The sequence below is a fragment of the Delphinapterus leucas genome, chromosome 5 (assembly GCF_059928025.1).
Source record: "Delphinapterus leucas isolate spDelLeu-1000000601 "Yukka" chromosome 5, BTC_Dleu_Yukka2, whole genome shotgun sequence".
NCBI classification, from domain to species: domain Eukaryota; kingdom Metazoa; phylum Chordata; class Mammalia; order Artiodactyla; family Monodontidae; genus Delphinapterus; species Delphinapterus leucas.
In genome coordinates this window covers 119,705,450-119,717,572 of record NC_143133.1, presented here as the reverse complement: position 1 = coordinate 119,717,572, position 12,123 = coordinate 119,705,450, and the positions used below count along the sequence as shown (strand labels likewise).

At 36.8% G+C, this 12,123-nt stretch overlaps 1 protein-coding gene across 1 annotated transcript in view; it reads left to right on the top strand.

Moving 5' to 3' along the window:
* The window catches only part of MTTP (microsomal triglyceride transfer protein), a 47,100-nt gene that overhangs the window by 11,543 nt on the left and 23,434 nt on the right, over window positions 1-12,123 (top strand). Inside the window, exons 4-8 of the mRNA XM_022582417.2 lie at window positions 3,449-3,556; window positions 4,766-4,882; window positions 5,169-5,308; window positions 7,054-7,204; window positions 9,352-9,509. Coding sequence (XP_022438125.1) covers window positions 3,449-3,556; window positions 4,766-4,882; window positions 5,169-5,308; window positions 7,054-7,204; window positions 9,352-9,509 — 674 coding nt within the window. The remainder of the gene's footprint in view (window positions 1-3,448; window positions 3,557-4,765; window positions 4,883-5,168; window positions 5,309-7,053; window positions 7,205-9,351; window positions 9,510-12,123) is intronic.

Genomic DNA, 12,123 nt, shown 5'->3' with positions numbered 1-12,123 from the left:
GGCTCAATTTAAGAAATTTCTGTGGTTTCAAGGATACCCATCAGCATGTATTTTTGTCCTCCCAGAGCCCCTGTTTTAAGCTCCCACGTTTACATTGTAAAAGATATCTCATGGAAATACTTACATGCATATTTATTGCACATATTTTTTTTCCATGCCTACTTATCTCCCCTACTTAAATGTTTGGGTATGACTCTAGTTTTATCTACAAATCATAGATGAAGTCGGAAATATGACAGTTTTCTGGTTAAGACTGACATGCAAAAGATGCCTCAAGTTACAGTGTTGAATGCTAATCCAATTAACTAGAATATTACCAGACTTCTATTTCTGGTTTTTGCTCAGTATTGATTACATTAATCATGTGGCTGCCGAGTCTGTCCCTTATTTTGTGTTGTTCCTAGACATTGATTTGCTCTCTGAATCTGGCAGTGTGGCTCCTGTACACACACGGAACCTCCAAAAGATACGTGGCACCTTGAAAACCTTCTAATTCTTTATATATTTCTTCACTTGTCTGTTTTCCAATGTACCATTTCTTAGCTATGCTCTGTCTTAGATACATATGAAAGAGACATAGCTTCAGCTAAGTAGACCAGATAAAATGACTAATCTCTGTTTGCTGAGACCCTTTTTGTTTATTTTTGCTCTTTGACCAGTTAATGAAAATTCGCTTTCTCTTATTCTTAACGAATGCGTAAATTAAGGGAATGTATAGAAGTAATTTTTTCCTAAGGAAAAGAAATGCATAATCCCTACTGATTCCAAGGGGAGATTGGCCCTCAAAATTATCCCAGAAGAGGCACTGAGTCTCCTTTCCCACAACCCACCCTTCTCCCCCTATGTTTAGCTTCCTTGGGTTCAACTCTTAGTTTGTGACTAGTCTACGATGCCGCCGGCCTCTGGCAGTTTGGGAGACTGTGAATTTAGATAAGAGTCCTGTGCTCTTGCATGTTCAGAGCTCATTTCAGAACTGAATGAAGTAATCAGCTTTATGGCCTGAATATAATAAAACTTACTTAGTTCCTGTTGTGAAATAATGAATTTAAGATTATTGTTGTGTCAGCCGTGTGGATTAAACTTCCAAGTTCTGATATTTTATTATTATTTTCTGAATTATCAAAACCCTACTCGATTCTAACAGTTTTGACATTTAGCTAATATGGATACCAGTGCTGTCTTCACTTTGGATCTCATTGCTCTGCACTAAAGGAAGAGAATGTAGGCCCCAAATGTAGCAGGCAGACAAAGGAAAAAGAGACTTGTCCACTTTTCTAGTTCTAGGGAAACAATAAAAGCTAATAGAAGGAATGAAAAAAAATTTTTCTGTCTCACAGTTTATGTTGCTCAGCCTTCCAGGAAAAAATTCAGCATACCATTTTCTTAGGTATCTAGCAGTCAAGATCAAAAGAAGTAGGAGTAACAGGAGAGCATTTAACCTTATGCATAGTCTAAAGATTAAATTTGAGACCTGGGTTTCCTGAAATTTTAGGTGAAACTTTATAACTGGTTCAGGCATATTTTGTAGCTTGGAAGCAAAGTGAGAATACTGATGATAGTACAAGCATTTTTCCCACTTAATGGCTCCTCTCACTTTCTGAAGTATTTAAGGCGCAGACCAAAAAAGTCACAGGCCTTAGGCATGTGTGTATTGCTACCAGCAAGCCCTTCTGACTGTGTATGGGCTCAAGCGATCCAGTTGTAAAGCTCTATTAGTCCTGATATTTGCAGATCCCATACTCCCAAATATTTGAAAAGAAATTTACACTATAATTCCTAAAAGGAAAGAAGACCTAGTTTACAAAATAGAACATCAGAAACTCAGCCTTGGTTCTGAGAAATTGCCAGTGATTTGTTTGAGAATATGATGCCATGGATTTTCAGACACTGAGATCACTATTCCAGTTCCTTTTTAAGCTGGACAAACACAATTCCAACACTTATAGGTTCATCCACTGTAATGACTAAAATTGTTTGCCAGATAAAGTACCTAATAAATCTATCACTAGGCAGAGTATATGTAGAAAATAAAAATAGAAAACTTGAGGCACTTGTTAGGATAATTCAGGCAAAGTATTTTCTTCTTCTAAGGGATGAGGGAGTTTTCATGTACACTAAATTGTTCAGATTGGTATTAATTGAATTTATTGCATAATGACTGAGCTTTCAGTTTTACTTGAGAAGTCATGGTTGGTTTTAAAGAGAAATAGGAAGGCATTCAGGATATTTCTGGTAGAAATGCCAGCTATAATTATCATAGACCTTGGGAATTTTTACAGGGAAGCTATGTCCAACCTCTCCATTTCTAAATCATGTGACATGTTTGGAGTCAAAACAGAGTAAAAAATGACAGCCTACTTTCCAGAAAATGCTTTGTATTTTTATCCTTGTTTCCTAAACATGAGCTAAATGTTCAAAATGGTATGAGACATCGTTATTACCTCTGTGCCTAGAAATCTCAAGGATGAAACAAAGCTAAGATAAGCCATTTACTAGTGCAGCCAAATCACACTCACCTTCCTCATTCCAACCTCTTTTTCCCACCTTCTGAAGAGAAACTCAAAGCAGCGCGTGGGGGAGGCCATGCAGTGTTAGCACCCTAAACCTCAAGTCTTCCAACCTTGTATGTCTCCTTATACCCAAGGCCAACATGAATGCTATGGAGGGCAGAACATCAATCCTGTGGAATTTTTTTTTTTAATTTTTTAATTTTTTTGCGGTATGCGGGCCTCTCACTTGCTGTGGCCTCTCCCGTTGCGGAGCACAGGCTCCGGACGCGCAGGCTCAGCGGCCATGGCTCACGGGCCCAGCCGCTCCGCGGCATGTGGGATCTTCCCGGACTGGGGCACGAACCTGCGTCACCTGCATCGGCAGGCAGACTCTCAACCACTGCGCCACCAGGGAAGCCCGATCCTGTGGAATTTTGACCATGGGCATTTTGGCCACGTGTGGGCCCGTATCATAGCCCTTAGAGGCTGTGCTGCCTCAGGAGTCTCAAGCATGGGGATTGCCATTCTCTTCCAAGAATCTATTTCTTTGATGTTATTTTAAACCTTGGTTAGTTTTTGTTTCAAGCAGAATCACAGGTAGAGAATACATTGACATGTTTGAAGAGAATGTTCCTGATTTCTCTTCCTTGGGCAATCCTTGTTTTCACAGAAATCCCACCCCGTATCGATGCTCTCTTTCCTTCCCTATGTTACGCTCATCATATTTAGAGCCTTCATTAAAAGTCTCCTGAAATGTCGTATTTGGACAGTCTAAGCTTCTTAGAAATGTAAATAGCTTCGTTTCACAAAAAAAAGAAGTCCCAGCTTTGGACTAACAGATCTCTTTCTCCCAGAATTGATAGGGGGTGAGAATCTAACCTTCCCTGCTATTTATTTAACCAAATCTGGTAAATGATGCATTTTTGCTCTATTTATGTTTGTCCTTTTTTTTTGCCTAGGTCAAAGAGTTCTACTCCTATCAAAATGAACCAATAGCCATAGAAAATCTCAAGAGAGGCCTGGCTAGTCTATTTCAGATGCAGTTAAACTCTGGAACTACCAATGAGGTACTTACTAATATTATTAAGGATCCAGAAACGTATTTGTCAATAAAGTTACTAAAATTGTTTATATGGGTTTCTATCTGCAGAAATTCAGTAAAAAAAAAAGTTACTGCTATGGTAATGCTTAGAAAAGATGACTTGGGTGGTTATCTCATTTACATATGAAACGAATTGCCCTTTACCCCAATTTGTATTTGAATACAAGGTAGAGGGAATTAGAATAAGTCATACTAAAGAGACCTATAGAATGACGGAATGATAGAGATGCAAAAAACCTTGGAGAATATTCCAGTGGTATCACTGTGCATCACTATCCCATGGGGAGCTTATTAAAAATATAGATTCCCTGGATTCACTGCAGAGATTCTGATTAAGTAGATTAGCATCTGTATTTTAACAGTTTCTCAGCTAATGTAGATGCATTGTCAGTTGGAGGAACCACTGGTCTATACAAACCCTCTTCATTTTATAGATGAAGAAACCGAGGTTGAACTAGGGAAGTTGAGTGACTCCTTCAGTACCATGCTTGGAGTCAAAAGCAAAGCTGAGTCCAAGTTTTCTTGTCTGAATTCAGCCAGTCCATCAGTGGGTGAGAAAATCTGATGGCAAGGCTGGGCCAAGGGAATGCTGGTTAGCTTTCTAGAATGAAGACTGGGGGTGGTGCTTGTAGAGGCCAGAGGGAAGACTCAGAGATGCTAAACTGAGTCTGTACTGAGATACATTTGCCTACATTCAAACTGTTGATGTGACTTATAATGAGTTGAATTAACCCCACAGGTTTTTAAGGATTTCGAATCATACTCAGCTCATCAAAGCATGTGAGCGCACACACGCGCACATGCACACGTACACACAGCCTACATACAGCATTAAAAGTCAATTCCCCTTGCCACATAATTACCCATTTACGAGAGGTTTTGATTATGACCAGGCCATTTGTCCAGCTCCTATTAGACATTAGAGAGAAGTAGGAAATCCTTTGTTATTCCTGGGGCAATATGGAGGCACTCATAAGACTCAAACAAAGGGAATGGAAAAGAATCCACACGCTGCAGGAAACACTGAATTCTTCTGCCTTCCTAGCTTGTCAGCCTGGGCAGAAAGTCAGTCCCCCATGACATATTAGAACCCCAATTTTCAAGCCACTTCCTACTGGAATTCAAATGGTCCACGTGAGAATCCCAAACATTGTATTTTTGCTTTTCTTTTTAGATAGATATCTCTGGAGATTGTAAAGTGACCTACCAGGCTCATCAAGATAAGGTGGTCAAAATCAAGGCCTTGGATTCATGCAAATCAGAGAGTTCTGGATTTACAACCCTAAATCCGGTATGCTTGCTATCACTTTCTTTGAGGCAACCAAGTAATTACCTTTTGTAGAGATTATTTTAAAATAATAGGTGAATAAGGTAACAATATAATTTGGGAACATTTATAATTTTTAGTTTAGGGTATTAATTTTGTATAATATCAAATGAATAGGTTTATCTTAATATATTGTAGGTTTGGGTGACGGGGAAGTTCTTGTGAAGATGAAAAGATAATTCACTATTTGGCTTGATTCAAAGATAAAAAGCTAATTACTTGTTACAACCACATATATTTATTTATTTAGGTCTTGGGTGTCACTTCGAAAGCCACATCTGTCACTACCTATAAGATAGAAGACAGCTTTGTTGTAGCTGTGCTCGCAGAAGAGATACATGCTTTGAGGCTGAATTTTCTACAAACAATTGCAGGCAAAATATTATCAAAGTAAGATAATGTTAGAATTTAAGTTTTCTTTACTGTTCTTTGATGTATTATTATACTTGGTTTAAAAAAATATATGTGTGTATATACACGCACATGTATATGTAGTGCTTCCTCATTTTGACTGAGTTCTTTTAAAACAGTGATTATGTCTGTTCATCTTTATTTTTCATATTATCTACAGTAATATATGGCATGTAATAAATACTTAATGTTTTTAAATAGAATTTCATTAAAAATAAATTGCTAATTGAATAGAATTTAAATTTTGAAAAGGCAAACTACTTGATTCATTCTTATTTATTTTCTAATTTCTCTGTCAAATGATTTTAATGTTAAGCGTTAAAAAATGGTGGCATTTGTGAGTTCTCGCCTCAAGATTATTTTTTGTTATTGTTGTTAATAAGCACAAAAAAGTTCCATACTAAAGTGATGTGACAGAATTTTTGATGTGATTTATAGTACTTACATATTCGAGCCTATTATTTCAACTGGAGAAAATTTCTCTGGTCAGAATAGTTCTCACAGGCTAAAGAACTAGAATTTCAAATCTAAGAGTATGTATTATTTTCAAATTTTAATTCAGAAGAACATCTCTGGCATTAAATGTTAGTTTTATCTTATGTCATTTTTTCTCAAATGTTTCTTCTGAAGTAGCCCTAATGTCAGATGTACATGGTTGCAAAATCTTGGGAGAAATGCTTCAAACCATAAATGCTTGAAATTTTATTGAAGTCTCCTCTGGATTAGAACCTTGTGTTCTACTTTGTACTGTATCCATATTGTTTTCATATATTTTCATATAAAATTAATATTTTTAATTACTTAGGTTTATCAGGTTTCCATTGCTCTATAACACACCACTCCAAACTTAGTGGTATAAAAAAACAACAATCGCTTTATTATTCTCACTCATAATCCTGGCACTTGCCTTGGTCCTGCTAGGCATGCCTCTCTTGGTGTCTGTTGTGCAGTTGCAGACAGTCACTGACCAGAGATGGTTCAAAGGCTGCTCCCTCACCTATCTGGTGTCTGGGCTGGGAGACTCAAACTACTGAGGCTCCTTATGCATCTCTGTTTATTTCCATGTGGCCTCTCAACATGGCAGGTTTGGGTAGCCAGACTTCTTACATGGCAGCTCAGTTCTCTCGAGGTATGTGCTGCTAGCATGCCAGATGAAAGCTGAATTCCCTTTTATGACTTAGCCTTACAAGCCACATATTGAAACTTCTACTGTTCTCTGTGAGTCGGGGCAGTCACAGAGTCCTGTCCATGTTCAAGGAGAGGGATGTAGATTCCACCTCTTAAAGGGAGAGAGGCAAGCTTCTGAAAGAGCATATCAGATAAAAATATTATTGAGGCCAGTTTTGGAAAATAAGATTTCCTAATTGTCTTAGTTAATAAGTGAAACGTGGTTGTACTGAAGACATCATTTTCAGAGAGCTGGGCTAAATCCAAAAGAGGTAACATCACATATCCAGGCAAATTTTCTTTCCTATAGTCTCTTGTCATAATATTTTTACACGCCAGACTTAAATTTTCGAATCTTTGAGTAAAATTGTTGCTCCAGAAAAATTTCATAATTGTCTTGAGGTTTCTGTTACTGCTGGAGATATCACTGTTTGAAAGACATGGCCTTACAGAATTTGAATAAATTAGTATCTTGTTTGCCAAAAGAATGACAATTAGTAGCTTGTTCACTCAAATGAATGCTGCTAATGTGACATTTCTCTTCCTTGGTTATGCAGGCAGAAATTAGAGCTGAAGACAACAGAAGCAGGCCCAAGACTGATGCCTGGGAAGCAGGTTGCTGCCATCATTAAAGCAATTGATTCGAAATACACGGCCATTCCCATTGTGGGCCAGGTCTTTGAGAGCGAGTGCAAAGGATGCCCTTCTGTAAGTGTGAGCAACTGCGTTGTGTGGCCAAATCATGGAATAATCATGGCTTAAAGTTCTGTTTTCCTTTTGTCTCCAATGGAAGCTTCAGTTAATTTGTAAAGAAAGTTTACAAAGAACTACCAGCCACCACTGAGTTATAATGGCAGTAGCCTAATAATATGCACCCAAGGTGATGCATAATACAACAATAATTAACCAATGATTACCATCCACTCATTTCAAATAAAAAATGTTATGACTTAAGGAGAGCTTCCTCAGAGCAGCACTTAGAATGCAGTGGGGATAAGGACCTCATGAAGTTAAGGGGAAGCATGGCATCAAGAGCACAGACAGGGGTCTGAATCCTGAAAGTTCTGCCATTTGGTAGTAATATGTCCACAGGTGAAACGTTTTACTGACCTCAGTGTTCTGAGAATTGCTGTGAGGACTAAGAAAGGATACCAAACTCTTTGCCTAAATTGGGAACACTGATTTACCATGCCCCAACCTCCCTTACAGTTACAGCCAGAAATGAGATAGCACATCCCCAAGGCAAAGTGTAGATCATCTCGTAACATTTGTAATCCAGCAAAGAGAAATTTCATTTATTGCATGAATCATTTGTGATGTATGGCCACAAATATGACTCTGGGTTCCAGCATTTCCTAATACTTCACGTCTTGTCAGGAGAGCAAACCCTTGGCTTCAGGCTCTGTTTGTATCTACCAGAAGATGCTCTACCCTTGGCTATTATTAGTGTTGAGAAAAGTAGACACATCAAGGACTAATACCATAATTTGCTTAAAGTGTGAGGCACTAATTCCTTGCTAGTTTCTCAAATATACCAAAATTGAATTAAGGGAAAAACAAAATGAGACAAAAAAAGTAATTGTTCTCACACTTGGTTGTTTCTTTTGTTTTTCTTCCATAAATCATCTCATGTTCTGGTGTAATTTTCTAATGTCATATGAGATGGAAATTATTTAGAAAGTTGACTAATGAAACGAATCATCTTTTCTTATGCTGTTAATTTCTCCCCCCACAGTTATCCGACATTATGAGCCATCTAAGATTTTTCATAACTATTTCTTCATTATTATGGGAAAGGTTTATGTCTTTGAGGAATTTGTTTTCCAACTTCAGTATAATGTCACCAGTGCAACCCTTTAAAGAAAAAAAAAAAATCTGACTTCACATTGATATGCTCTCTGCCCTCAGAAATGACCCAGTAAATCTTTAGCTAAGTACAACTGGAATTTTGTTTTGGAATATTCTCTTAAGATTAGGTAACCAAAAGGGACTTGAAAAAAGAGCAAAATATATATCTGTTGCTTATTGGAAGGAATGAGTAATTTAAAAACTGGCAGCATGGACATTATTCAGAGTTAGAGGTCACTGATGAGATTTAATACATTCTTTTACAACTGGGGAAAAGTGGTAAACTATGAAAAATAAGTTTTTAGCTTATTTCTAAGCCAAAGGATGTCATTAATTAGAACTATTTACTATTTTTAAAACCACAGTAGCATAATGATGGTGTATGTGAGAATTACCTTTATCTAAATAATACTCTACTTAACACGGATATATGAAATGAACAGTTCAGACCCCAGCAATATGTTTTACTATTGTTTGCAAACTATTTACTATTGTTTGCATCTCATACAGCAGTAAAATAAAGAGAATAGGGAGCTCAAATTATTACAGAAACTGGTTTTCAGTAAGGTTCCACTGCATAAGGAACCTGATACAATTCTTCAGCAGTTCTGATTTTTTCCCCTCCAGATTATCCTGTTGTTAATGAAATTTGGGCATCGTTTCACTCTGGTAGTCAAAGTCTGGCCTCAGATAGAATTCCCTTGTTGTAACCATGGAATGACCCATATGCCCAGAAGCTTGAGGTCCTTTGAGCTAAGTGCTAATAGACAAAGACAGTCCTCCTACAGGGGAATTGTACACAGAGTCAGCAGGCCTCTGTGTCAGCCTCTGAGAGCCACAGGAGTGTGGTATGGACAGGGGGCGATCAGATATATTGAGGTAAGACACAAAAAGCTTCTTTGGCTTGTCAGATACAAAGGAAAGTTTATGTCTGGAAAGAACATCCTTTGTAAGTGTGGATGTTCAGAATTATGAATGTGGTATGGGCCTGCGGCCATGTTTTGCAGCTCTCGGAGCACTGGCAGTCCATCAGAAAACACCTGCAGCCTGACAACCTCTCCAAAGCTGAGGCTGTCAGAAGCTTCCTGACCTTTATTAAGCACCTCAGGACTGCAAAGAAAGAAGAGATCCTCCAAATCCTAAAGGCTGAAAACAAGGAAGTACTGTAAGTGCCCTGAACATTGTGTGGGGTTGTCTGTGGGAAAGCATTACTGGGTTATTGTTTATTAAGCAAGTAAGATCTCTTTTTAACCAACTGCCTCACCTTCCAATCAATTGTTTTGTTGTTTTGTGTTTTCATTGAACAGTTATACCTCAGTGCAGTAATGCAGTGGTTAATTGACCAGACATGCGATAACAAGTTTTCAGCAGTGACTCAGAGTGAACATTGTTTTTTGAGTATTCATGAGTTTACATCAGGTCTGGACTGGTACATAGATGGGGGGGCAGGGCTTCATTGTGACACCACGGTGCATGTGCTGCCTCACTGTTGTGAAATTGTGTTCCCTAGCTATTCATTTACACTCGAAAAGATTTCAGAGTTGATTATAAAAACAAAAAACGAATATGATTTTTTCAGTTGAAAATGTGCTTTCATTTTTATGTGATCATCCCCATTGCAGCCGTGTTTTAAAAAGAAAATTGAGTACTGAGGTACACAGCCAAAAGAATCCAGAGAAAAGAAATATGTACATTATTTGAATATTTGATGAGAGAATGCTTTATTTGACATGCACCGTAAAGAGAGTTGACTTAATTACCAAATTTACTTTGTAAATACAAATACACTTTCTAAGTAAAAGTGTTTTGGTCTTGTAATATAAAATTTGTCTGTAACTACAAATTCAACCATATGACACTAATTATCCTAACTGATGATATACAACACGGCTCAATTAATTTGACAAACAGTGGAAACTAGCCATTAAGATAATAAAAAGTAGAAAGTGGCCAAGTTACACACGCGCATGTACACACACACACAGAGCAGCAGTAGTCACTGAGTTCAAGGGACTCAATTACCCAAGAATAAGAGAATTTAGCTTTTTTTCTGAGAAATCTGTTTATTCTAGATTGTATTTGTTATTTACTCATCTTGAGGACATTAAAAAAATTGATATGAATTCCATATGACAAACCAGAATTTAGTTGGGTACTATCTTCAAAAATAAATATTTAAACCAGAAGTTAAGTATATGCAAAATCATAAATTCTTAGACTCTGTTTTAATCATAGAACTTAGGAAAAATATATTTTAGAGTGACTTATCTTTTTATCAAAACCAAAAATATGACAAGAATAGTGCAAAAATTAGCTATTTAGAACAGAGATTACACTAAGCCTTAGCCTATTTGTATCCTAAAAATTTTAAGGTGGCAATAATTTGTATGATTGCATGATGTATTTTCTAAATCAGGTTATTTACGCAATATTGTACCATATCATAGGTAACACACACGTAACGTAGTACGGTAGAAAAGATACTAGGATGCGCTAATACCAGAAGACCTAGTTTTAAATTCTGACTTCCAACAGCATACAACCTTGAAGTAGGTCATTTACATTTAGCTTCCCTGAGCCTCACTTTCAACATCTGTAAAATACAGAGAATAATTCCTTCTATTTATTGTAGGATAGTGAAAGTCAGGGTGGTGGAATGTAACATCTCCCGAAGTTTTTATTATGTGTATCTTATAACTTATAGAATATTAACAAGTATGCCAAGAGGAAAGGCTTCTGTGAGCAACTGAGTTTGAAAAACACTGGGAGAAACCAAGTTAAACAGTTCTCTGCTACAGAAATATCCAGCATCTTTAATCTGATAATATTATGTATAAGTTTCCTTAAACATATTCCAAACTTACACGACTTTGAAAATCCCTTTTCTTAAAGCATTTGGTAGAACTAGTATTGCATGAAAAACACTTTAGGAAACACTGTAATTAAAGACCGTGTACTCCAGTCAGAAAAACCTGAGTTCCAATCCTAGCTATATTTTTACCAGCTATGGGACCTTGAACAAATGACTGGATATCTCTGTTTCTTTATATATAAGGGAGAATATTAGTATTAAACTGATAGAGATGTTCAGTGAGGTGATGGTATTAATACCAGCATATATTTATTGAACGTTTACAATGTGCCAAGCACTATTCTAAGTGTTTTACATAGATCATGTAATTTAATCCTCTCAACAATCCTAAAATAACTACTGTTTTTAGCCCCATGTTACGGATGAAGAAGTTAAAGCAAAAAGAGGTTGCACACCTAAAATTTCTAGTGCAATAATAGACACTTAATAAGTATTACCTCTCTCTCAGTTTGCTTCATTCACTAGCCTTTTTGTTAGGATCAAAATGGTATAGTGCAAGAATATCTTTTTTAAAAAGTATAACATATTAAATACATGTATGGTATGTTATGTGAATGTGGAATAAAATATATATCAATACATACCTAATATGTTCATTAGTATGGCAACTAGTTTCAGAAATTTTACCATCCCAAGACTCAGCCAACAAAAGATTCTTGATGAGTAGAATATGTAACTAGCACTTTCCTGCAGGAGTTTTGCTCTGCTCACAACTAATCATTGTGGTTGAACTTGAACTATACCATGGTGCTTTTTATTTTTTAAAAAATGAGCAAAAACGTCTCTCTTGGATATAAATGAAAGTTTAAAGAATGTCCCACCTTTCCATTAAATAATACTGCCCTAGTTAAGTTATGTATTTGAGAAATGTATATATTTTCAAAGCTAATTAGAGAAATAATTGATT